Raw genomic sequence first — 27,738 nt, 5'->3', positions numbered from 1 at the left:
CTTGCCCCGCCACCAAAGAGAGCAACGGGTGCGAATGCGACCGGTGATTTCCACTCAAATGGAGCTGTTGCCATTAAGTGGCAGCTGGTGCGAGCGGTGCAGCAATAGAGCTGTGGCCCGGGGTGCAGCTGTATCTGTATCTTTGACTGTGTATCTGAGCTGTGCGCTCTGTCAGTGGTGGAATGAGAGAGATTTGTGTGATGTGTCGTTAGGTCGAAACGGTCGAGTCGGGTCGGGTCGTGTACCTTTTGCCACGAATGTTTTGCCAGTCAGGCTCTAAAAGGCCTTACGAGAACAGCTGAGATTTCGCTGCTCGCATGACGCGCTTTTTCCACACAAGATAGAAAAATTTTTCTGAATTTTTATATCACATTTTCAAACAAAGTGCATGCAAAGGCGAGCTAAGAAATTTTCCACAAGTCTCAAAATTAATTCGTGTGAGTGCAAATAAAAAAAAAAAAATGCAATTACAAGAAGAAAAATAAAAACGCAACGAATGAAATTTAAAAAAATATTTAATAATCAAAAATATATAAAAACTACAAAAGTGTTTTACGTGCTGTGTAAAATGTGCAGAATAAAAATAAAATAATTATAAATTCAATTTAATTATAATTATTGCAAAGAAAAATCCCAAATAATCAAAATATTTCAAAATACTTGGCAAAAAAAGTGTAACGGAAAAAATACATATTTTTGGGGAATAAAAAAAGAAAAGAAAAATTGTTGAAACCGTTCTTTGGTGACTTATTCCGTTCCCGTGCAAAGTGTATTCCAGCGGTTATTCCACGTGTTCCGATCCGGCCGCCAAAATTATTACGCACAATTCGCTGAGCGTGTACGGTGGCGGCGTCATGTGCGCCTCACCGTCCACCGCTCCCGGCTTCTTCAATCCGCGGCCGCAGTCCGGCGCCGAGCTGTCCGCCTTCGATCTGGGCCTCTCGCGCTCCATGACGTTGGGCGTGCCGCCGCACAGCGCCTGGCACGATCCCAATCTGGGCGGCCATCTGCATGCCTCAGCCGGACCCGGCTCCCTCGCGGGCACCAACAGCAGCGGTGGCGGCGGCGGCGGTGGTGGCGGTGGCACCACACCCAGCAGCGTGGCCAGCCAACAGTCGGTGGGCATCAAACAGGATCTGTCCGGCCTGAGCGCCTCGACGGCAAACCTCAACCAAAGCGCACATCACGTCATCAAGGAGGATCTGTCCAGTTTGCCCAGCGCCAACGGCGGCTCCACTTCCGCACATCACACAAGCGCCGCTCAGTCCGGTCATGGCCCGGATCTGGTGCCCATCATCAAGGGCTCACAGTCGTCCAGCTGCGGCGGCGGCGGCGGCGGTGGTGGTGGTGGTGGTGGTGGCAGCACCACGCCCAGCTCCCAGGCAAACAGTTCGCATTCGCAGAGCAGCAACAGTGGATCCCAGATCGATTCCAAACAGAGCATCGAGTGCGTCGTCTGCGGCGACAAGAGCTCCGGCAAACACTACGGTCAATTTACCTGTGAAGGTGAGTAACACACAAAAAGGGAGTAAGCAAATCTTCGCGTGCTTTTTTGTTTTTTTTTTTTGTGCTTGATATCTGCAAATGATGACCAAACAGAAATCTAAACTTCAAAATAGTTTTGTTGCCTGCAACTCAGAAACTGGCACTCAAAAGCGTGCTGATCTTGACAGATACGTTGAATTATGGCAGTTTGATGAGTTGGCAATAAAATTCGGTGATGTATCGTAAAACTTGTCTAAAGTGGGTGTGCGTGTATATGTGTGTGTGTGTGAATGGTTGCAAATAGGTGCAGGCAGGGGAAGGGGAAGGGTGTGTAAATGCTGACAGCAACTTCAGCTACATTGCTAACTATTTCCCACAACACACAGTGGATACAACAAGAGTGCAACTGTGCATCAGTCTATTTGGGCGAAGGAATGGATCATCAGTATGTTTTCTAAAAGGATTTTAAATTAGATCTTGAACGTGATTATCTTTTCAACTACCACATTTTTATCTCTGTGATCCAAATGAGTTGCATAGCCAATATCTACTGTAGCTAAAAATACAATTGCTGCTTTTATAGTCAAACTTTAGATAGTCTTTTAGTTGTTCATAGATCAATCAATATCAAATATCCTCTATTAGACAGATCACACACGATATATAACATGTCTTCGACTTTATTTGCAGCACTCGGATTTATTTGTTCAGCTATTTATATATTTTACAGATACTTCATCTTTTCTGTTGCAATAGTTGCACACTCGCAAGTCGAAATCAAGTGCAGATATTCTTGTATTTGATTGAGATTTTCAAATGACATTTCATATACGATTCTCAAGTATCAACAGCAACACCAACCTCAGCATTAGGCAATTACTACTGTACTTGCACTCTGGCAGAACAAAATTCGCGATTTCACCATTTCAAATCTGCATCAAATACTTTTATATCTTCGCATCTTTCGCGCACTTTTATATCTTAGTTAATTTTGCAAGAAATACAACAGAATTTCTCGAAAAATCTTAAAAAGTTCGCCTCAGAGATACTTTTGCCAGCCAGTTCTGGTCAAAATGCTGTTACAACTCCCGCAATTGCTCCAAGCGATCCCGTCGCACGCACCCGCAACGTCTTAACTCGCTTATCGCCAGATAAAAGAGTAGAAATATGAAGAAAAAAAATTATTATTATCTATATGAAATACGATGTGCTTTTGTACTAAGCCAAACAATTGTTGTGCAAACATGCAAATTGTGCGGCTACGGCCGCTAAATGAATCGCCCGCCTTTTTATTGTCTTAGACCTGGCCAAGAGAGCAGACAGCAGGGGAGGGCGGGCAGGGCTATGTTGGAGAAATCTGCATTCATGAGCTTAGATTAACGCTGCACGCAGCGCTGGCATTTAGTAGAACGCAAAGTTTAACTTGTCATATTCGTATCTCTTCAAATGTGCAACTCTTAGTCAGAGAGAAATTACAGCTGCAACGCGTAGATATGTTGAACAGTGGTGTGAGTTGCAATAAAAACTGTTTGCAAAGTTGATCATTTAATTCAATATTCAATTCGATTTATTGTTCATTTGTTTCTGATTTTTTTGCTGGGAAATTATACATCTAAATTGTTTTATTTTTCTAATTTCCTTATAACTCAAAAACTTAATAATTTTGAATGAATTGAATCACTTTATTTTTTGGATAAAGGAAAATTAGAATTTTATTATATTAAACTGTAAACTTCTTTGATTACCTTAAGACTTGAATATATTTAGGGATAAACTCATTATATGTGAAAAAAATCCAATTTATATCTTAGGCACTCTTCAGGCTAAAGTCTCTCTAGTGTTTTTCTTTTGAATAGTAGAAAGCAATCCTTGGCAGATATATTTAAGTATCTTGAGTCACTGTTCGCATTGCAACATTGTGGGCGCTTTTATCATTATTAATCACCCAGCATTTTGTACGCATGCGCAGCAACAATAACAACAACAGACTGCCAGACGAATAAGAACCACAATCAAAATATGTGGCTCGGTGACCGCCTCGCTGCATTCTGAAGGTGTTTTCTGCAACTCGCCACCCGCTTGCCCATGCATGTGATGCACACAGATACACGTGTACCTGTGACTGTTGCAGTTGTGTATCTTTTGGGGGCAGCGGCGGCTGATGATGTTGCCACGATTGCAATCTATTTTGTTCTATGTACTCAGTCTCGAGTCGCGGCTCTTGCATCTTGAGTCGCAAGTCTCAAGTTGAAGCATGGACGAACACAACAAAAAAAAAGCAACAAAAAAAAATAAATGCAGAAAATGTATTTCAAACTAAATAGTAAAGCGAATAGAAAACGCTCAACGCTTAGGAGCATATCATTGCCAGTTTTTTTTCTTTTCATTTTTTTTTGTTTTTTTGATGATCGCTTTCCACCAATATGCCATAATGTGCGTCCTTTCAGCTGATTCACTTCCAAGCTGAGTTACCACGTACTTGCATATAGTTGCCACAACTCGTTTTGCGCCGTTGCTGTCTCACTTGTCTGTCTGTCCGCCTGACTGTCTCTCTGTCTGTCTGTCTCTCTGTCTGTCTCTCAGTCCCTCTGTGCTGTCTGCGCTGTCGGCGCTGTCTGTCCAGGGCGCAGTATGTGAAATTTATTCCAAAAAGACACCCCACTCCGCCAAGCGTCCTCTCGCATTCGTAGCTGTAAGATTAATTGTAGCTTATGCGTGTTGCCTGTTCCTGAGTCCGAGCATCTTACTCCTCGCCCCTTGCCAGTTCAGCAGTTCTTTGTAGTAGCAACTTGTTTGATTCCGTACACAGCTGTTCCTTTTTTTTTTTTGGTTTTATTTTTTTTTGGGCCACACTTGTAGGTGAAATTAGGTACTGACAGATATCAGGTACCACTTATAATTTTGCAAGTTTACACAACCAGGAAAATACTCGCGAGTCTTGCCACATAACCTTTGCCAAAAGTCACGGTTCAAGCGGCTGCTGCTGCCTGAAAAATGTTCGCCGATAAAGCGCACTGATAATATTAATGATGAGTGCATGCCTGTAATGTGCCAAGCCTAGCCAACAAAAGCAACAGGAACAGGCCACAGCCAACCAGATAACTCGCCTATTAATTTAGCCATTTGTCATAGCTATTAGTAGGCAATACTTGAGGTTTTTACTCAGTATTAACGCTCATCATATATTTTTTTCATTTTTTTTCACGTACATAATTTCGATTGTGTTGTGCAGTTGTTCTTGGAACTTGTTGGATATTCCTTAAACACCTTTGAATTGCAAATTTGTGTTGCGATTATTTATGGCAAGAAAATGTATCTTAGCGCCCATGTCAAAATATAATTAACTTGATTTATCTGCTGCCCCACATGAGTACGACAAATAAATTTCATGAAAAATTGCAACACAAATATAAGTAGCAGCCATGCAATTAATTTAGTGCCACATAAACATTAACTGCAAGAGCAAAAGAAAAGTTTTATAAAAAATGCAGAAAACTAAGTAAAATAATAACTAATGCATGCCTCGCCTGGCGCTTGATACAACAAGAACAACAACAACAACAAAAGAAGAAACATATCAAGTCTAATTATTAAGTGCAAGCAGCACGCATTCGCTGTGCGAATGTATCTCGAAGATACTTTGTCAACTTGATGTAGTAGGCCGTCGCAAACGCATTAACATTTTGCACAGTGCATACGAGCATACGAGCAAAAGCAAAAGGAAGTTTCATGTAAGCTCATTTAAATTATTTCCCACGTTCCCGCAATTAAAGCGCAACCCAAAAACCAAGAATTCATATGCGGAACCACACAATGGTCAAGCAACAGCAGCAAGCCCAAAAACAAAAAAAAAACCGATGAAAAAAAACTAAATCCAAACAAAAAAAAAAAAACAATTTTTTGATGTTGACAATGTCACAAGTTGCTTCAAGCTTGTCCATACTCATCATTGTCTTGTATCTCTTCTTTTTTTTTTTTTTTTTTGCTTTTGGATTTCCTTTTGAAGACATTTGCTGAGCAACATGTGTGGCTTTTTAATTCACTTCATTATGATGTATTCAAATATAGCGATCTTCAGTGCACAAAATAATCGTAAATTGCACTCAAACTCAGCAAGCATGAATATTTGAGGTTTAATAATCCACTCCGATCTTGCAAAGCTACGAAATTCTATATATTATTTATAGAATCTGTTTGCTTTTCACTTTGAGCTTTCCAATATAAATATTTTCCGTTTGCTTTTGCCATTGCACTTTTACAGATCGGAGACTCTTTAATAAATTATTTGAAAATTCCAATGGGTAGACAGATTCGCTGAGCTTTAACAAAAGGCGCACATAAATCAATTAGCTGTCTACTCGAGGCCCAAAAAATAAAAAAAAAATTTTAATAAAACACACACCAAATAAAAAAAATAAATAAGTAACAACAACAAAGTAAATACGATTGCAAAAAAAAAAAAAAAATTACAAACGCCCACTGCGCATTTTTCAGATCTGTTTTTCGTGGTGCAATTTATGACGTTGCAGCCTTATGCAGTTTTTTTTGGTTTTTTTTTTTTTTGTGGGGCGTTAAGGCGTGGCTGCGACGCCCGCTGCAAAACGTATTTTACTTATTAATTAGTAACGAAAAGCTTAATAAATTTCTGGCTTGTATTAAATTTGCATTTAACATTGTTTTCGACTTAAAACTCAATATCATTTATTATTTGAGCATAAATCGCTTTATGATTAACATTTATAACTTCCGTACGATTTGGCACATGCACAAACACATGATTTACAATCACCCCTCTCTCGGGCACATATGCATGAGGAATACCAAAACGAATTTCGGTTAACTTATAGCAGCAATATTCATTTTGGCAAATTGTGGCAATAAAATTGTGAGGTAGCTACCAAAAAAATGAAAAAAAAAAGGGGGAGAAAAGAATAATATTTATGTTTACTTTTTTGCCTGATCGAGTTGTGGCAACTATGGATTGCCTCACTGCTTGCCTTGTCAACATTAATGAGCTGGTCTGGGATATAAATTATTTGGCACAAGCGCCAGCGCCATCGCAAGCCCTTCATTAAAATACAACAACAAAAACGAAGAAAAAAAGAATGCAATGCCGCTGAATACGAAACTTAATTGTACAGATTTTGGCCCAGACAAAATAAACAGCAACAATATAAAACAACAAGAGGAATGAGGAAAGACATTGTAATCATTAAGCGCTGACTTGTAGTACAAATCGTTGTACTTAGAAGCCACAGTTAAAGCCAATAATGCTGCTGTTGCCAAAGTTGCAGTTGCGATTCCAGCTTGCAACTTGGAGCTTCAGCTTGAACTGTGCCTCGTCTATGCCAAATGAGGCGCAAAAAATGCATCCTGACACGATGCGATTTCGTAAAAATCCCCCAATTCTCCATTACCCCCTCCCCGACGGCATCATCGACAAGCGGGCAAAAATCGTGAACTACTGAGCGACTTGATCCGCTTTATAATGTAACGGTTTAATTAATTATGTTAAGCTGCAGCCGCAACCGCAGCAACGTGCAACGTGCAACACACAAGGGCTCAGACACAGTTGTTGCCACTTCATGCGCAATTTTCGTTTTCAGCTAACTTGGCTAATCGATCAGCTGCAGCAGAGTCCCCGCAATCCCTTTGACTCGCTGCCCAAAAATTTATTATACCCTGATCACGAAGGGTACAACGAGTGTAATAGTTTTCAGTTTGAAGGGAAAGCTGCAATTTGGTATACATTATAAATATATTAATGAGACCCTTACAAATATCACTCTTTTAAATTTATGCAATCTTCTTAATTAATAACAAATTAAGAAATATATATTTTATAGTCTACCTTAAAGAAATGTATTAAAATACTCCATCTACTTGGGATTAGTGTATGGTTTAGTCGATAATATTCATTTGCAACTTGTTTGATTTTTCTTCTATTTAGTGTACAACTTTTGCCTGCTGCACGTTTTTTGTATGGCATCTCTCTTTCTCATGCTGCGGTGCCTGGCTGTTGCACTTGCAACATTCGCGAGAGAGAGCACAGCCTGAGCTTGAGCTTGAGTCTCATGACGACATGCCCCGCAGCGCTGCGGAGTGGTCTCTTTAATAGTGCAACAGCACCGCAGCAATAACCTTTCTTATCGCCATGTGTCGCTGGGCAACAAGCAGCAAACAGACCCCAAGTACATGACCGCAGCTTGGACTTGAACTGGGTTTGGGTTTGGGTTTGGGTTTGGTTTGGGCTTAGCTCTGGCCAACTGAGCAACTGGGCAACTGAGCAACTGGGCAACTGAGCAACTGGGCAACAGGGCAACTGAGCAACTGAGCAACTGGAAACTTCGCATAGAGTTTCGGCTGCATAACTTCACATAGCATCAGTTAAATCAAAGCTAAATCGCTTATCTTTATTTTCGCCGAGCTCCAGTCGGCATATTGTTGTTGAAGTTGCTCTTGTTGTTGTTAATGTTGTTTTGTTTTTCGTTTTCTTGTTTTTTTTTTGTTGCTTTTTTTTTGTTGAGTTTGTTGTGTCTGTGCAACGTGCGAATTACTCTGTAGATTGCTCTGCATACGGTGGCATATGGGCCAGGCTGTGTGGGATGCAGTTATTGAAGGGATTGCGGGTTTAACCAAAAACGAGTTTCAATGAAATGAGTAAGCGCATAGAGTGAACAACTAGTTGAAGGCCTTTTGCAGTTTCCCTAAGTACGTTTTTAGTGTTCCAAGCAACAGCAAAATTCAAACAATTTCAAATCAAAAATCTGAAAAAGTATCTTCACAATGCCAGCCAAACAGCTCGAACAGCAGCGTGGTTCAATTCAACACAGCCAATTAACGATTCGCTCAGACTGGCAACAATTTCATTAACTGGAAAGTTCTTAAATTTGCCACAGCTGAGAAGCTTTCTTGCACAGTTGCATCTGATACACGATGCTTCTCACAAGTATCTATACCATTGACCTATATCGAGTTGTAAACCCTGCTGCTTTATAGCAATGTCAACTCCAAATGGCGTTGCCTGCTGTTATGCCAGTTACCCAGTAATCAGCTGGGGCACCTGCAACTGCAACTGCACCAGCAACAGCAAACAGCAACCAGCAACCAGCAACAATTGCAATCGGCAATTGCAGTTGGGCTTCCGCCTCATGCAGCGCACTGAAGTTCAAGCGCGTTCATAATCAGCGCATTTTGTAGATACTCGAAGTGCATGCAAGTTAAAACATTTTGCGGTTCGTGTCTGGGCCTGCAATTATGTTTTGGTTTTACTCCAGATACTTTGTCTAGCTTTTGCTGCGCTTTTGGCTTTGCCGCCGCCTCAATCTCAGTTGCCAAGTCTTCTATCTTTTGCAGAGATGGGCGCGTGTCGACGTTTGCACTACAACTCTCTCGCGTTAGCATTCAAATATTGTTATTTGAAATAATTATTAAATTTAACATATTTGTGGCAACTTGATAAGTTACATATTAGATATACAAAATCAAATATTAAAATACATATATAGAAAAATCACTCAAGTGCACATAAATAATTTGAGATAATTATTTTGATTGCTCGTGTCACGACACGCGCTCATCTCTGGTTTTGGTGTCTTGAGGCGCTGTGCTAATTACTTGAACTAGCTGCCTGCACATGTGCGCTTAACATTTAATTATTGCGACTTAATGACGGCTCTCTGCCTGTGTATTTAGGGTGTGTGTGTGAGTGTGTGTGTGTGTGTGTGTATTAATAATTAGAAAATGAGCCGACAATGGGGCGTAGTCTGGTCTCTGCTATTGACTTTGTGTTACACATCTTGTGCAACGGTGCATTGACCGAACTGCAAGAAATCGCAATTGGCCGAAAAATCAAACACAAAAAAAATATAAAAAAAATGAAAAACGAGCCAAATTGGCATATTGGCCGAGAGAGTATTGGTTAATTTTAAAGAAAGAGTTTATAGAGTGCTCAATGAGTAACTCATAGATACTGCTATGAATGCACTCATTCGCTTTGGCCCAAACTAATTTCACGCTTCAAATTGATGCGGCCAAGCGGCAAAAGTCTCTTGCGCTGTGCTGCACTTTCGTTTGTGGAGCTCATGGCCATGGTTATGCTAGGGCAGCGGGGTAAGTGGGGCGGGTGCTTCTGGGTAATTTGTATATATATATATGTGTGTGTGTGTGTGTGTGTGTGTGTGTGTGTGTGTGCGTTGATATCGTGCACACATTTCAGGAAGTTCAATTAATAGAACGAACGCTTGAGCTTAGCTGTAGTTCTTGGAACTTCTAACTGTATTGAACGCTTTATGGCGCGTAGCACACGCAAGCTCCAAGCCCCAACACTTCCCCTCCCTCCCCCCTGTTAACATTTCCCCTATTGGCTTGCAATTGAGCGCAAGCGTAATTGAAACTACCGCAAAAGTGTGCTTATGGCTAAACTGTCTCGTACTTACCAGATACATTTTGAAGCCATAGCAAGGCCATGACAACACGACTACTTTAGGGCTTCTTGGGTGGAGTAGTGGTGGTTTAGTGTGGTGGGGTGGGTTTGACTTTGACTTTGTGGTGCTCGCACCTTGTGCCTGCACTAGCTATATTGTAGCTGCATCCATCTATATCTTCATCTGAAGCTGCATCTGTATCTGCGTTTGGGCATCTTTCGCTCCACCCTTTTTCGGTTATTGATATAACATGATATGCCAATGCCAATGCTGAACTCACTAAAATGCCCCACCCTCTCGAAGCAGTTCCCCTCTCTCTGCTGGCTCATAGTTGAATGCTTCTGCCTCGTATCTTCATCAATAACGACACGGAGCAGCGCAGTTCGCATCGCCGTCGTCGGAGCTCCAGATAAAGCTGCGATAGGCGCATATGGGCAGCGATTTCCCCTGCCGCTTTGCAGCGCTCCTTTTCTTTTTCAGTTTTGAAAAGCCGTAGGTACCACGACCAGGCCTTTGCAGCTGTCCAGCTGTCCCAACTGTCCCTCAGTGCACAACAGCAACAATAACAACAGCAGGAGCAGCAAACCCTGAGTGGAATAGAGGCACAGGCAACGGTACGTCTTGTGCAGAAATCGTGACTTGGTACAATATCGTTATTCGTAGATCATATGGTGTAAAAGCTTAAGTGTGTGCTGTATGTGTATATTTCCTAGATGCCTTTTAGTTGCATCTCTTGGGCTTGTCTAGCGCGGCGTGTGAGGCCAACTTTTGGCAGTCGACTTGGCAGTTTCGACATTGTAGCATGCCCTGCTTCTCCCAATTCTTAGCTTTCATATTAGAAAAGTCCACAAGTCCGCAAAGTAGCTGATTCATAGCTTGAAAGCGGCTTTTGGGCAGTTCGTCTAGCCCTTTAAGGATTTCGATATATACTAAATTTTAATTAGATCTGATTATTGTGAGTTTTAATTCAATATTCGGTTTTAGCTTCAGTTGTGTATGTTAAAGATTTTACCACTTTCTCATCTTTTATTGAATTTAAAGATATGTCTTACTTGCAATTTTAATTACGTATAATTTGATCTTCACCACTAGGAAAGCTTCTGCTCATTAAATAATATTTACCAGGCACACATCAATTGATGAAAACGATAGGTTTTTTAATTTTGAAATTTATTGTTTTTAATCTATCTATTTGTATTTTCATTTTCTAAGTGCATAAGACGATAAACCGTCTAATCTAAAGCAGTCTGAGATTTTTGTTATTGCATATAAATCGCAGTGATCTGAATCCAGTTTTCCTCAACATTTCACTTAATGCTTAGCTTCTGTCACTCTCTGCCTAGTTTAAGGATGTAGCGCATTAGTTGATCGACTTAAACTCACCGCTTGAAATTCACAGAGCCCGGCCACGTTTTGGTGCACACGATCGCAACGCAGTCAGTCCCCTGTCAGCTTGCCCCCCCATGCTCCACACACTGACTGGCTGGGCAGGAGTGCGCATTGAAAATCTTTTATAGCACTGATCGGCATAGCTAGCTGCAGAGGAGACAGCGACTATGGCGACTGTAGCCTGGTGCTGTGTATGCTTACATATTTTGTTTGATGATGATTTTACAGCTTAAAACGAATTTTATGAGCATATGCCATTGTTTTTTGAGTTATTGTGAGAAATTTTGTGTGGCATGGCCCAAAGCGTGGCCCCCGCTAAAACCAAAACCAAAACCAAAAAAAATAAAAATAAAATGGCACAACAACAACAGCCACTGGACTCATGCAGATAGACAGATGAATGCGATGGTAGGGATAGGATGGAGAGGGGACGGTAGGGGTGGGGAGGGCTGGGTGCAACGCAATTGATACACATGTTCTGCTGCATGGCGACATCAAATTGCATTTGGAGCTTGTAAGCAACGCGCCAGGCTCGCCTGGCCAACTCTATCAGTGAGTGCTTAATGGCTGTCCACAACAACAACAACCAGTCAGTAACTTGGCTTGTCTACAGACTTAACAGTAAATTCGTGGAGCCAAAACCAAGAAGAAAAAAAGAAGAAAGAAGTTGTATTCAACAGCAGTCGCTCTGTTACTAAAACTTAAAGAGCTTGCTGGCGTTCAAGTCCGTCGTATCATCGTGCCCAGAGATACACTTTGTTAATTGAAAGCCATTAAAGGTAATTTTATGGAAGGCGTTAAGCCATGAAACGTGTAACATGACCATTGACATAGGGAACAACAGCCAGGCAGGAGTGGGGGCACAGGGGCATAGAGCCATAGGGGATGGGGGATTTTTGGATGTATGTAGTATCTCAGGAATAACAACTAGGACTAGGACAAACAACTGCGAGTGTCATGAAGTGAAGCGCAACTTGCCGCATTTGGTGGCATGTTCTGCGCTTTGGTACTTTGCTTTACAAGTGGTAACAATTTTTTGTTCCCTTTTTTTCGATTTGTTTTTTGTTTTTTTTTTTTTTTTTGGTTTTTGTTTGATCCAAGTGCCATGGAATTTGTTTTACTTGCTGCAAAGCATTTGAAGGTGCAACTAAGTCTCGAGTTTTTTTTTTTTTTTTTTTTTTTAAGGTTTAAGTTGACGATACATATATTTGTACTTATGTGCAGCTACAAATAGATGTGCATCATTTGCGGCGATTAATGTTATTATAAACACTCAGCTTTATATTTACTTACTACTGTTTTGTTAGGTATTAAAAACAATATTTAATAAATAGGTATTTCACTCTCTTAAGTTGCCCTTTTAAAATTGACTCTTTACATATATTCAAATATTTATTTCTTCCATTTATTAACCATAAAATTTTTGGCGTTTGCTTTTCAGGCTGCAAATCGTTCTTCAAGCGCTCCGTGCGACGCAACCTGACATATTCGTGTCGGGGCAGCAGAAACTGTCCCATAGATCAACATCATCGCAATCAATGCCAATATTGCCGTTTGAAAAAGTGCCTCAAGATGGGCATGCGACGCGAAGGTAAGTCTCTTGTCCCCACCGATTTCCCCGTTGCCACGAACTGTTAGCATATATCAAATACAATGAAATTCGAAATTTTTCGCACTGGGTGTGGGTCAATTAAAAGTCAAACAGTGAGGCAAATACATAAATAAATTAAATGCGCAGAGACCAAGGCGAAAAGAAAACGAAACAAGAAAGTAAAGCAAAAACAATGACAAAACGGAAGTAGCACACGACAATTGCAACAACCACAACAAATATAAGTCTATAGAGAAATAACATGTGATTTTTCTAGCGAATTTGGGTTACATTTGGTCCAATAAATGGGACAACTAAATGTCACACGCTAGGAATGTGCACACAACACAATTGACAAGTGTGGGCTGCTCTTTAGCTGCTCTACGGCTCTACTTGGCTACTGGTTCAGCTATTTGGACGGTGCCAAGTGGCCGGCAATGAAAAGAATGTGGCACCACCAAGCAAGTGCTACTTGATGATGATAAACTGATGCTTTTGTCTATCTTAAAAGGTCGCTTCTTAATAAGTTAATACTTACAAAAAAAGATATACAATTGCTAATAGTGCAAACCCTTTGCATAACACAATTAACAACTGAAACTTTTAGAACACAACTCGCAATACTCGCTGTCAGTCCCCCAAATAACTTAATAAGTAGGCATTATAAAATTTAATAGGCAGCTAATAAGATACCCATTCCTTGACGCAAACCATTAAAAATTAAGCTCTACGCATGACATTTAGCCAAGTTACTAAGCAACGCGAAAAACGAGCCCATAAAGCTACTTAACCAGACACTGAGCTAGAGTAAAAAATCTAAAGGGGTCGACTAGCACATACCCTTTACAATCAGGTATTGTATGTTATCTCATATAATTTTTGCAAAATCGTATAATACCCATATGCACATTTTATAGTTATAGGGTATACAAAAACAATTAGGCATTGAGTACAGCATATTGACCCTAAAGATCAAATGCAAACTTGTTCGCTCGTTGGTTATTAATTAAGAAAAAAAATTAATATTGTACAAGTATGAGTACTCGAATGCTCGTATAGTTGAAAATACTGAATACTTGATTAGTTGAGCATTAGGAATTAGCTCAATATTGTAATTTGTATATCAACACTTGTATTATTGTGGCGCTTGAAGCATGTTGCCGTTGCCAGCAATGATTTATTAAATGTAATTCGATTTAATCAAGCTTCATACACTGTCCGAAAATTATGGGTTAACCGCTGAAACCAGACAGCTAAATGCCATATTTGTTTCGGTGGGCAGGAAGTGACTTGCATGAAAACTATACCATGCATTGTAGTCGGACAGTGCAGGCACAGACTTAATCAAAGTCAGCATGCAACATGTTTCGCTTGCAAATATTTGGCATAGTTGGGTCAAATGTTTTGTCCACAAATTGGCAAACAACGACAAATTGACAGACGCCACTGTGAATCGATCAATGACTGACTTGACTTGACTGACTGACTGACTGACTGACTGACTAAATGAATGACTGGTTGGGTGACTGCTTGACTGGTTGGTTAGTTGCAGTTGTTGGCATTAACAATTAACGTCTGTCTGATCAACAGAATGAAAGAGGGACCGAGACAGCGACAGTGTGCAAGAGAGAGAGCGAGAAAGAGGTACTCGTCGAGCTGCCGGACAAAGCTGTTATTATTTGCACTAATATTGACAGGTTTTTTCGCAAAATGCTAATAACCCCCTACCCCAAACAACAACAACAACATGAACAGCAGCAGCAGCCGCAGCAGATGTTTGTTGTGTCTGCGATTTAGGTTAAGAACGATGCAATTAAAATGCAGCTATAGCCGCATTGTAATTAAATGTATCTAAATATTGATTTAAGCGACATAGCTCTAGAGTATTGCGCAAAAATATGAAAATATATACAAATTTGCCTAGGCCAAGTACAATATGTTGTTTTTAGCTAATGACACACTGTCAACCCAAGCTTTGAATCTTTATATATATTGTTTTTTTTTTTTTTTTGGTTACCTGTTTGGTCATTAAATATGTGATTACCTGTAGCTGCCACAGTGGCTGACAACTTGTCAACTTCATAAAACTCAAAAGAGTTCAACACCTTTGCCCCAGCGCCCCTCCCCATCGCATTTCCTAATGTACAAGTTCTGCGTAAAACTAGTTCACAATACCACAATACCTATATCAGCGCTGAGAAATCGTGAGAAAATGTCTTTTCTGCATAGAATTTTATTCCCTTTTTCTGCGTCATTTTTTGTTTTCATTTTTTTTTTTTTGCTTTTTGGGCGATACTTAGCATAAAAGTGGCACAGAGGTTATGCCTCGCAAGACCTGGTCAAGAAACTCTACGGGTTCGGTCGCTGAAAAAACCTGAAAATCCGTACAAAATCAAGGCACGGAGGTCGCTCTAATTAAACTGCAATGTCAATTGGACGGGGTGGGATGGATGGATGGATGGATAGATGGATGGATGGATGGATGGAGTGAGGTGGGTTGGGTCAGCGAACTGGACAACTGTTTTGCAGAAACTCGTTTTCACAACACAGCTAAGGGATGAGCCACCAAAAATTACTTTAGATTATAAAGGTATTTTGTTAGGAAAAAATGTTAGCTATAAAATTCAACTTGAAACGGGTCAGAAAACTATAAAATCAGTTGGTTGAAGGGGGTTGTTAGTAATACTCTGCAGATGGAAATATCATCAAAATTAAAAAATAAAACAAAAATAAAGATCATTTCAAATAATTCAGAAAATTCAATTGCATATAAACATAGATTGCAAGGCTCTTTAAATGAAGTATGGAAATAAAATTGGGCTACAGCCGATCAGCTGATATATATTCTAGCTATACATATACAAATTCAAGCAAAATACACTTTTTTACTTACTTAATTGAATTCAGAAGCTTCAATGGAAGCTTCAGCAACCATCTTATATAAGCTCACATATGCATTATAATTAACAATGGAAATTTTAACTCAACAATCACAACAACAACTTCTCAAGTACATTAAAAGCAAGGCAAATATTTAATCGTGCAAATGGCATGGCAAGTTGAAGGCTCTTTGAACGCTCGGCCGGAAATTGCATTTCCATATATATATATATATATATATATATGTTAACACCAATCCCTTTTGGGCGGAACTGAAGCGTGTGTTAATCCACTTGGCCACAATTAGCTGTGGGCCACTTGGGCACGCTCTCAAGTGAGCGGCTTGACATGTGCGACTCGATGACTTTGTATATCGTTTATCGATTGCATAAGTGCGAAACTTGGGACAGAAACACCAGAAAAACAAAAGCACATTCAAGGCTTGAGCACGTGCTGCTGGCCCACAGCTTCTCATTCATTAAGCAATCAGCAAATGTGGCAGAGTTATGCTTCTTCTACCTCTTTCACATCATCTTGTCGTTGTTGTTGTTGTAGTGGTTGTTGTTGACTGATGTTATCGGTTAAAGTTGTTGGAGTTGATCTGCGTTGCAGTTGCGAGTTAGTTTTTGTGGTCAGTCTGGCAAGTTTTGAGCTGTGGTCAGTGTCGAATATATTTTCCCAGGCGCATAAATAAGCCCATGCTCAGAAACTGGACAAAACACAAGCGCAATAGGAGAGGGACAGGGAGAGAGAAAGGGAGACAGAAAGAGAGAGAGAGAGGGAAAGCAAGAGGGAAGGAGAGCGAGAGCTAACCGGTTTGCAGCGTCTTCGGTTGCCTGCATAGATCAGTTTTGGAATATTTTTGTGTTGAGGATCAAGCGTTTGCCTGCGCAAATTACGCAAATGTATTGTATAAATAATTGTGTCGCCCCGTCGCTGGACATTGGTCAAGTCTGGGAGTTCCGGTTCTGCAACCCCCGGCAACTTAATTGCTTGGGTAAAGCAATAAACAAACACAGTTTTGTTGCTGTTGTTGTTGTTGTTGTCGTCCTATCGAAAACTCTTAGGATTTTTGTCTGCATTGTGCGAGTAGACCAAAAATGCTTTCGCTTTTCGCTTCAACAAAAGACGTTACTTTTGCCTGTCCAACTGTATGTGTGTGTGTGTGTGTGTGTGTGTGTGTGTGTGTTGTGTCTAAAACAATGGCTGAGACCAACACTTGGTCTGATCAGTAATCGTGTTTAGCTTTATTTGCTTTTTAGTGCCTTTGGCAATGTTTTACGATTTTGTTGTTTCGATTATTTGGAATTCAGCCTGTTACTCTGACTCTCGAGTGGGGTTAGGTGTGGTGCATATGACTCGGTCTAGGTGTGTACCTCTCATATTTGAGGTGTAAAAACCTTTGCTAACCCACATTTGATATCAGCTCAAGTACCCAACGCGCCATGTACTCCATTGTACTCAAAACAAAAAAAAATATTTGTATCAAATGCGTTTTACGGCCGAGCCGAGCCGAGCCAAGCCTTTTGCAGACTTGCAGACTATGCAGGTGTATGTCTAAAGTATTACTAATTTGAGGGAATTGCTAGTCAAAGTTCAAAGACAAGGAATGCACTTTGAATTCAGAGAGAGCCTTTGAGCACACCCAAAGCGCAGCTTTTGTGTTCGTTTGTACTCAGCCATAAGTAATCTCTCACTCTCTATCTCTCTTTCTCTTTCATAACCTGTCTCTCTTTGTGCTGACAGGATTCGCTGGGGCGCAGCCTTTATGTAAGTCTAAATATCAACTCAGCACATACAAGGATTTAGTTCTTTAGCTATTTGGTGCGCTCTTCGTTTGCTGATTAAAACTTGCAACAAATGTATTTTCTTATGCTTCTTCAAGACTTGTATTATTAAATCATTTCAAGGCTGATGTCTTTGAATCAATTGTGAATTCAATTTGAAAGTATTCAGCTGTCGGCTATCTTCAATACTATGCTTAAAAAACTTAAACTTTCAAGTGTATTCTGCGTTTCAATTTAACTTCTTGTCAATCAATTCTAAGTGCATAATTTTATTTGAAATGAAATGCAGTTTTTTAAGCATAAGTATAAATTGTATACACTTTGTTTAATTTAGCAAATCCAAAATTGGTGCTGTGTAGTTTGAGCAGCTGTAGCTGTAGAAGATTTCTCATTTAATTCTCGGACTGTGCGCAAAAGATACACACACACACACACACACACAATGGCACACACGTGCTTGTATCTGGTATCTTGAAGATGCGTTGAAAGTATTTAGTTGAATTTGCATATATAAGCAGTTGTGGCAACAACAGGGGTTGCCAGTGCTCACGAGATTGAAACTGGACGACAAAAAAAAAGTACAGAAATGAAAAAAGGGGTTTAGGGGTAGCCCAGGTCCAGGTCGAAAGCAGAAAAGTATCTTATGACGTTGTCGTACTCGCTGCGAACAAAAGAGGAGCGAATGGAGAAGAGTGCGTTCAGATTTGAGGTGCCTGATAGGCATTGTGCGTTGTGGCAGCTTTGCCAACAAACGTTGAATGGGGCAACATTGTGCGGCGTGTGATGTCGCGGTCAAAATAAGGCGCACAAAAGAGCACACATATTGAATTACTCTAGCTACAGATGCAGATGCAGCTACAGATTCAAATACTAATCTCATGCGGCTCATCGAAACAATAAATATATTTAAACTTAAGCAAAAAGAACAAAATAAAAATAATTCAAAATATATACTAACTCTGTCTCTCTCTCTCTCTCTTTCTCTCTCTCTCGTTGCAGCTGTTCAACGAGGCCGCGTGCCGCCCACACAACCGGGTCTGTCTGGAATACATGGCCAATATCAGTTGGCCAACGGCGATCCGATGGGCGTGGCAGGCTTCAATGGCCACTCGTACCTCAGTTCCTACATCTCGCTGCTGCTGCGCGCCGAACCATATCCCACATCCCGCTACGGCCAGTGTCTGCAGCCAAATAACATTATGGGCATTGACAACATCTGCGAGCTGGCCGCCCGTCTCCTCTTCTCTGCCGTCGAATGGGCCAAGAATATACCCTTCTTTCCGGAGCTGCAAGTGACCGATCAGGTGGCGCTGTTGCGACTCGTCTGGTCTGAGCTCTTTGTGCTGAATGCCAGTCAATGTTCGATGCCACTGCATGTGGCGCCGCTGCTGGCGGCCGCTGGACTGCATGCCTCCCCAATGGCAGCGGACCGTGTGGTGGCATTCATGGATCACATACGCATCTTCCAGGAGCAGGTGGAGAAGCTGAAGGCGCTGCATGTTGATTCTGCCGAGTACTCCTGCCTCAAGGCAATTGTGCTGTTTACCACCGGTAAGTTGCTGGACATCCTCTACAAGGATGTGCCCGCACTGCTAACCAAAGTTTCAGCGCTTCTCGGCAAGCGTGTGGCATCTGGCGCGGAGTCTGCAGGTTTGCCGGCTAACTGCAGCAACGATGATGTGCTTGCTGTGGTGCGTGATCATCTCGATGAGCTGAATCGCCATGAGTTTGAGTCACAGCTGCAGCAGGCGCCACTGCATTTGGCCACCTTCATGAAGAGCGTGGCGGGCGTTGAGGCTGCAGTGCAGCAGGCGGAGCAACAACAACAACAGCAGCAACAACAGCATCAGCAGTTGGAGTCTAAGCCAATTGCTGGTGTTGCTGCCACTGTGCCCGTTGTGCCCTCCGCCAGCAGCGCTTTCAGCAGCTGCGCCAAGTCCAACACTGTTGAGGTCGATCTGCTTGCAGCACTCTATGCCAGCTCCAATGGCAATGAGAGCAGCAGCAGTCACAATAATAGCAGTGGCTTGGGTGCCTCGCTGCCCACACAATCCCAAAGCGGTTCGTCCTCTATAAATTCCACCGCGTCACCGCTGAGCACGGTGGCCGCAACAACCGCCGCCATCGCCACGTTGAGCACAACAACAACTGCGACAGCAACGGGCAGCTCTCAGCTGGCTGGAGCATATCAGACGCCAGCCATGTTCTATCAGACGCCGCCTCGCAGCGCCTACGGCGCGGCCTTTGATATGTTCCATCACAGCACACCGTTTGGTGTCAGTCATGCGGCGGCAGCGGCTGCAGCGGCTGCCCACTCAGCTAGTAGCGCCGGTAGCTTCGGTAGTCCCAGCTATAGATACTCGCCGTACAGCCTGGCGGGCAGTAGATGGCAATTGTAGCGCCCCCATTAAATCGAGTTAGTCAGTTAGTCTAGTTAGCCGTATCTGTATCATCAACTATGTATCTATGAAGTACTTAATTATGTATCTATTGTAAAGTTAAATTTTAGTGCCTATTGCTTATGTATTTATTGCCTTACACTAAGTCTTATTTATTTAAGTCGTAATTTAGCTTAGAAACTGTTCCAAAAAATATGACCAAAAAGATCGAAAGAGAGAAGCGAAGAGAGAAAGAGACAAAGAGAGGCTTCGAGAAGAAGAAGAAGACTTAAGAATATACACTGTTGTTGCTGTTAAACAAAAAATTAATCCTAACTTGTGTTTTTACTTATCCCATTTGTTACTAATTTTATAAGCTTGTTGACTAATTTTAAGCAACTGTTTTTAAAAGTTATTGTTTTTATTTTCTATTTATTAATTTTGTTTTTATTTTGCTTACTACTAACAACTATTTATGTTTGGTTACTAATTTTGTTTGTTTACTAAATATATCAATGTTGAGAATTTAAAATTCCACGTTGGAAAAGATACTAATAGTTTTTAGTATTCCAGAGTTGAAAAATAGTGCAAAAAATATTATATTTTAATTAACTAAAAATTATTGATTTGATATTTAAAAAAAAATACATCTTCTACATTTTTTAGAATTTCTCTGTTTTTGTATTTTCGAAGTAATCTGAGAAAATTAAAAACATTGAAATTGTTTTTATTATTTTTTAATTATATTTTTGTATATTTATTTATGATTAGCTTGTTTTAAATTCACTGAAAGAAATGAAATTCATAGTAATTTAAAATGATCTGATCAACAATTTTGTAATTCTACAGAATTTTGCATCAAAATAAAATCAAAAAACATATTTGATTGCTTGAAACCTTAAAATGATGAATATTGAGACTCCTTAACAACTTACTGATTGAGGTCTCTAGCAATATGGAAAATGCCTATGAATGGGATATTATAAAAATAGATATAATGTCCAATCCATATGCATTTTTGTTGCAACCTAGTAGAAAGTTATGAATGCATCTGTTTTCAAGAGGCAAATACATTCATAACTTTCTCAACTGCACTTAATTTATTTTTTACTAATTGTTAATTTTTATTTTTAAAACAAAGCAAAAAGAAAGACACACACACATACACCTAAACAAAAGCAGCTTCATACAACATTTTGGCACACATTCTGGACATTCTTGGGAACAACTTGGTCGCACACACACACACACAAACAAAGACACGTCTAACACATATCTAACACACATTTTATAAATATCATTTGGACAAATTCATAAATATTCAACTATAAAAACTGAAATGGCACATGGCTTGCTTTAAATGCTCGTTTATTTTATTTAATCTTTATTTCTTACTTATTTTATGTTTAATTTCATGCCTGAAATAAAAAAAAAACCGATATTTGTATGCAAAATAATATTGTTTACAAAATTAAAAATACTTTATTTATTATTTAAATTTACTGCATTTAATAACACAACAAAAAATAAGGTTTATTAGCATATAAATAAGATACTTTTAGTGATCAGTACATAAATATATCACAAAAATGCTATAATAAATGTCATCAGTGGAATTTCATTGGCAGTACATAAAAAAGGCTCATTGAAGTTCACCAGATTTTTAGTGAGCATCTTATGTTTAATTCAAATATTTTTCTCTGTGTGTAGTTTTAGGCTCTTGATACTTAACAAACAAATATTTCACAGCTATTGCTTTGTCTGCACACGCCGTTTATCTGCCCATTGTCCATTTACAGTGGCCAAAAAATGCAGCGAAGCGTTCAACTGTCTATATATCCCCCCCTCGCCCCTTCCATGTGTGTTGCTTAGTCCGTTCGGTTGTCAAACCGTTGCCTGGTCATGTCAAGCAGCTGTGCCAAGCGCAAGACGCCGCTGTCCTCGATTTGCGACACTGACTATCCCTCCCCTTCCACCCTGGACATCCAGCACCCCCCCTTAGGAGCTGGCGACGTTTATTGACGTCGAGATACCACATTATGAACATTAATACAACACTCGTTTATGTCGCTTACTTACAAGTCGCAAGCCGCAACGGTTGCTCTCTGGCCAACTCACAGCCCCAAGTCCAGCCTCAGCCTTAGCCGCAGCAATGAAAATAATTTTCCAATTTCCAAAACGCTGTGTGTGTCGATAGCTGCGCGGCGGATACGTTTCGGGTTTGGGTTTGGGTTTGGGCTTTTGGGCTGGGGTTTTTAGGTCTATTGTGAGGGGGCGTCGCGAGTTCGTGTTGCCTGTGCTTCGACTGCGACTCTCGACTCTCGACTCTCGACTCTTGCGCAGCGCAATTGCATTTGAATTGGCTGCATGAGTCCATAAACTGCAGCCGATCAATCGCAATAGCGTCTCTCAGTTAGCTAGCCCCTCTTGCACATCGCCCCCTTGTGATAGACACGATCGCGGTTGTAAAATACCGGGTATAGACTTAGTAGATCTTCTGCCTGCTGCCTCGAAACCCAGGCGGCGGCACGTTGACGACATGTCTGCAATGCCGCTGTGGTGCATCTTCCAATCTGGTTGTGGCCTCGTCTGAGTTAGCCTCCGCGTCTGCGTCTGCGTTTGCGTCTCTGTCTCCCCTCGTGGACTCCACTCCACTACTGCCTGATTGCTGTCGTTTGTTGCAGTTGTTAAGAGTTGTAGCTTTCATGTCTTGGCCACACTTTTTGACCAACATTTTGTGTTGGTTTTTGCTTTGGCTTTGGCATCGATGCTACCTCTACTTTGCCTCTGACTCCCAGTCAACCTTTGTGTGTTGGCTGTTGGTTGAGTCTAGTTTTTACTGATGCCCAAATCGTTTTGTGGGTGCTCATTGATCGCCTGCGCTACTTTCGGAAAATTGCCACAGACGTGCCTTTGTGCCTTGTAATTAACAGTTTCGAACAGACCTCTTTGATTAGAATCATTTCTGGGCGCGTTTTCTTTTCTTCCTCACCCCCCTCAATGATATAATACGATATGATGCTGGCAACTCTTAAATGTTTAATCATTTAAACTCTGACACAAGATTCAACCAATCACAATTGCATGAAATATGTGCGGCAAAAGCAAGGAAACCTTATCTTCAATATTAAATTAAATAAATTGCAAATACACGCAATTAAATAATATGTATATCTATTTGAATCTATCTATCTATTACAAATAATTATATTTAATCAACTTCGATATGACCATTTTAATTAGTCAATATCTATTTGATTTCAAACTATTTATTTCTTATCCTAATATAAATTAAAATATATATATTTCATTGTGATGAAACAAAGTTATGTATTAAAGCCCCACATAAAATAGTATAAACATTTTTCAGACATATTTCTACTTTACTTTTGACCTATTTACATGGTCCATACATTTCCTTCCCCTAACTGAGTCAGTCCGTTGTCACCCAGCAAATACCTGTAGTTTTTGTGTTGAATTTCTGGAACAAGTCTTAAAAATGCCGCTCGATTATAAGTTCATAGTTGACCTCACATGACCCCCACCCGAAGGCCTGAACAATATCTGCAGGCATTTTTACTAATGCTTATTAAAACTAAATAAAGTTATAACTGTTTGCCAGGGCAGACCACGAAGCAGTCGCCGTCAACAGCAACGTACTAGTTGCTGCCCATAAAAACTATATAATAAAATATAATGCAGCAATTCATAATTTTTGGTTAAACAGCTTAACCTTTACTATGGTCAGAGTCAGCTTAGTTGTGGCGAATATGGGGGCGGGGGCGGAGCCTGTGCCACGTTCCTGTGTGACCAAAAAAATGTGCTCCTTTTTCGATATGCATGTTGTTGTAGTTGATGTTTTTGTTGTTATTGGCAGCACAATTCGGTTACGTAGTTACATCAACTACTTTACGGTCATTATGCATTTAAAACACGCGGTCACGATCTCTGCGCTGAGTTAGTAACTGCGCAAAAGGAGCCAGCCAGAGATCCAAAAACAACAACAGCAAACCAAAATCGAAGTCAGCCCGAAACAGTTAAGAAGCCCAAAAAAAAAACCAAAAAAAAAACAAAATCAAAGCCAAGTTAAAGCCATAGTTATATAGCCAGTCGCAAACGCCCGAGAAAGCTGCAGTGCTCTACTCGCAGCTCACAGCTCGGGGCTCCAAGCTGCATTTCTTTTGGCCAAATCCACAAACTGGAATTTCTTTCACTTGGTCGTCGTCGACGTCTTCTGCATTTCAATGAAAATAAAATTTTTACTTGGCTTATTGATTCGAATTGTGGCACAATTTTTCTTGCTTTTTCCTCTTCCCATGTCCTCTCAACTCGTTTTATTTTGTTTTCTGAACATGGGCCATGGGCACTGGAAGTTGGGACTCGGGCCAAGTTGCTAAGGATCATCAAAGCTATTGGCCAAAGTCAATTGACAATTATGACCATGGCCAAGTGAAGTGATTCGCTCAGCTTTTCATTTTAACTGACCAAATCTAATTTGTATCTTTCTGTGGGCTTCACGATTATTGCCGGATTGTTGTTGTTATTGGTTGCTTATGAAATGAAATGGTTAATAATGGTTAATTGAATTTCTGTTGCCTTTGGCGACAAATCATTTATCTTGATTTACGCGCATTGTGTGGGGGCGGCTCTTTCAAACTTCGATGGAAACGTTGAGTTTTGTGATTGCCGTTTTATTTTTATGGTTTGTTTATTTTGTTGGCCACCTGAACTTGTAGCATGAAATAAACTAAGTGTCAGCATTTGGCCATAAGGTATCAAGAGGTGTGGAGAGATTTATAAATATAGTTTCCTTGACCAAGTGATAACCATTCATTTTTTCTTATTTATATATGGCGAAGCTTTCACTTGAAAATCAGCTGATTAACTGCAATTTAATATATTCGCTTTTAAAACTGTATTCAATATTTACTTTTATTTATTCAGTTTTCCGGCATATTTAAGATTGACAATTCACTTAGCAATATTCATTCTTTACTTTTATTTATTCAGTTGTTCGGCATATTTAAGATTGACAATTCACTTAGCAATTGACGGCAAGTTTGCACAAATAATGTAAATATATCACGGGAATTTTTGCATGGGTTTTTTGTGCACTTTACTCATAAATTGTTTACATAATTTATCTTTAACTTTAACTTGTAAGCAATTCAATTAAATTTTAAATCTAAATCTAAATTATGTAGTTTTGAATACACAATCAAATATTATGCGTACATCATTTGTTATCGTTTAGATTTTAATTAATAGTTAGAAATAAGTTACGTACATATATATTTATATCGTGAAAAGAAAATCAAATAAGTTATAGCGGAAATTCTAGTTAGTAAATGGTTATTAAAACACCTAAAAATGTTCATATAAAATGCAGTCTTTACTCGAACAGAACGATATATTTATACTATATTTAAATATACAGAAGTTTCACAAGGAAAAAAAAAACAATATTTGAAAATATGATATTTTTTGGATTGAACAATTTTTGCTTTGCGTTGACTTATGGCCTTAATGAGCTGCTTATACAAATCAGAGTGCGTTAGCTGTAAGTTGCTTTGAAAGGCGGGTTAACTCTAATGAACCTTTTGGCAATTCATTTTGCATCATATTCCAGTGAATTGGCTTACAATTGACAGTTGGCCACTTGCGTGCAGCTAAAGACAGCTAAGCCAATAGAGCTGCAGTCCGAAGGCATAATGAAATTCAAGAGCTTAGCGTAAAATACTGAAATACGAGACATTAAAACGACACATTACGTCCCAATGCTGGCATTTGGCAATGCAATCAAATTCGCGTTCACTCCGCAATCAGATACGTTGACTACGCGAACTCGGACTGCTATTCTGTCTTGGAGTTGGACACCCAACGATGCCATCAGATTGGCCACAAAGCCGCCAAAATGGTCAATTCATTAGGCAGTCAAGCAGCTGCAAAATGTTATAAATGCCACTTGTAAATTTTGCGTAATGTGCAAAAGATACATTTTTTTTTTTTGCAAGATACTTTTTGCGCTTTTGGCACTGAAAGCGTAACGTCTTTTTGCTCGCCTCGTGTACTGGGTAATTAAGTAAATAGAAACCAAAAATAATTCTCAAATTATATGGCATTTCGGCACGGCATTCTTGACAGCTATTGAAAATGCGCTAAAGCCATGCAAATTTACAAGTACTGATGTCTAATTTGAATTTCAAATAGGCGAGCCCCAGCAAATATGACCAGTACACACGGCAAATATATATTTGAATATACATATACGCATAAATATATATGTATATGCAAATGCATAAGTCGTGTATACACAATTTGTTGCTGTTTTACAACATTTACACACACTTGAAAAATATTGATAAGCTAACTTTTGTGGCTGGCAATTAACACTTGACGGCACACGCTGCGGATGCGCAATGTTTTCGAATTTAACGACTGGTCAATAGCATAAGGCATACACTCGGCGAAAAAAATGCTTTCGAAACATGAAAATTGATTTTCATAAATAGGTAAATGCATTTGCCATTACTCGATAATCACATATATATATTATTTGTTATTTATATTTATATTCTGAAAAGTTTTTGAGAAATCTTCCTTGTAATTTAAATAGGATAATTGTCATAGTGACTAAAGCGAATTTTTAGAAGAACTTTCTGATATGTTCGATGAACTGCATTTGGTGGCGAAATAAAACCAGGCAAATTTTTTCTGAGTGTAATAGCCCACTGCTCCCACCCTCGGCTTATAGCTTTTGTGTTCGAGGGCGTTGCCGCTTAGTTTAATTTTCGGAAATTTAATTAAACGGCCTCTTGTCTTAGCGCTGTCTGTTCATAAGTCCGAGTCTGTAGCTACAATTGGGCATAAATCATGCGAGTGACGCAATTCCGCAGCAATTTCATCATGTGCCATTTTCTATATATTGTTGTTGTTACTGTTGTGTGTGGGCGTGGCTGCTATTTATGTTGAGTTACATTTGACGTGAGCGCTGGAAGCCCATTCGCTGGATACGTATCTCTAGCGTCAAGTAAATGTATGTCAGCGTCAGGTGAACTGCAAACTACATGAAACCCATTTGCATCCGGATTTTCAGTTTGATCATTGCATTAAATATTGTATTTGCTTGGAATATTTATAGATGCCTGTGGTCTGTCAGATGTGCAACACATTGAAACCCTGCAAGAGAAGTCCCAGTGCGCCCTGGAAGAATATTGTCGAACACAGTATCCCAATCAGCCCACGAGATTTGGCAAACTGCTGCTGAGATTGCCATCCTTGCGTACCGTTTCCTCACAAGTAAGTTAAATCTTTTATAGAACTGAAGCAACTCTTTAGATTTTCAAATTTGGCTTCTGACTTTATTTGCCAAATTTATACCACATGCTGCCATTTGGAAAAATAATTCTTAATTTCAAGCGAGATATTCTTAACATCCTGACATTCCTGACTTATAATCCATTTTAAATAATTCTTTTGTTAATTGTTTCCATCAACTATTCTTTTTTCTAATCGCCAGGTCATTGAGCAATTGTTTTTTGTGCGTCTAGTCGGAAAAACGCCCATCGAAACGCTGATACGCGACATGTTGCTGAGCGGCAACAGTTTCTCTTGGCCCTATCTGCCTTCGATGTGACACACAATGTGGCGCCAATTGACAACAACTTGATCATCAGCCGCAGCTGTGGCGGCCGCTGTGGCAGCCAATCATAGCAACACTACGCTCAACATCAATCCCTGCAACAACATCACTAGCAACAGCAACGTCGGCGGCGGTGGGGGCATTGCTGTTGCTGGCAATC

The 27,738-nt window shown here is 40.1% G+C and overlaps 1 protein-coding gene across 2 annotated transcripts; it reads left to right on the top strand.

The window, feature by feature from the left end:
* Positions 1–272: 272 nt before the first annotated feature.
* LOC6568460 (steroid receptor seven-up, isoforms B/C) lies at positions 273–27,572 on the top strand. 2 transcript variants are annotated; one of them, XM_001994538.3, is made up of 5 exons: positions 273–1,506; positions 12,742–12,891; positions 18,558–19,109; positions 27,078–27,235; positions 27,456–27,572. In XM_001994538.3, exons 1-5 carry the CDS (start codon positions 855–857, stop codon positions 27,570–27,572), a joined length of 1,629 nt encoding a protein of 542 aa, XP_001994574.1. In that variant the 5' UTR covers positions 273–854. The 2 variants fall into 2 exon arrangements, with proteins under 2 accessions (XP_001994574.1, XP_032596463.1); XM_032740572.2 differs by lacking the exons at positions 27,078–27,235; positions 27,456–27,572 and having other exon boundaries at positions 688–1,506; positions 18,558–20,033.
* Positions 27,573–27,738: the final 166 nt, after the last annotated feature.

Source organism: Drosophila grimshawi, unplaced genomic scaffold, assembly GCF_018153295.1.
Source record: "Drosophila grimshawi isolate 15287-2541.00 unplaced genomic scaffold, ASM1815329v1 contig_311, whole genome shotgun sequence".
In the NCBI taxonomy this organism is placed as follows: domain Eukaryota; kingdom Metazoa; phylum Arthropoda; class Insecta; order Diptera; family Drosophilidae; genus Drosophila; species Drosophila grimshawi.
The sequence above is the reverse complement of the archived record's forward strand: the minus strand, read 5'-3'. Positions and strand labels throughout refer to the sequence as shown.

Bases quoted from the DNA above. Each gene is read 5' to 3' on its own strand.
- LOC6568460 (XM_032740572.2), top strand. From the start codon at position 855: ATGTGCGCCTCACCGTCCACCGCTCCCGGCTTCTTCAATCCGCGGCCG. The intron at 1,507-12,741 runs GTGAGTAACACA...TTTGCTTTTCAG, and splicing joins CGGTCAATTTACCTGTGAAG to GCTGCAAATCGTTCTTCAAG. The intron at 12,892-18,557 runs GTAAGTCTCTTG...CTCTCGTTGCAG, and splicing joins GATGGGCATGCGACGCGAAG to CTGTTCAACGAGGCCGCGTG.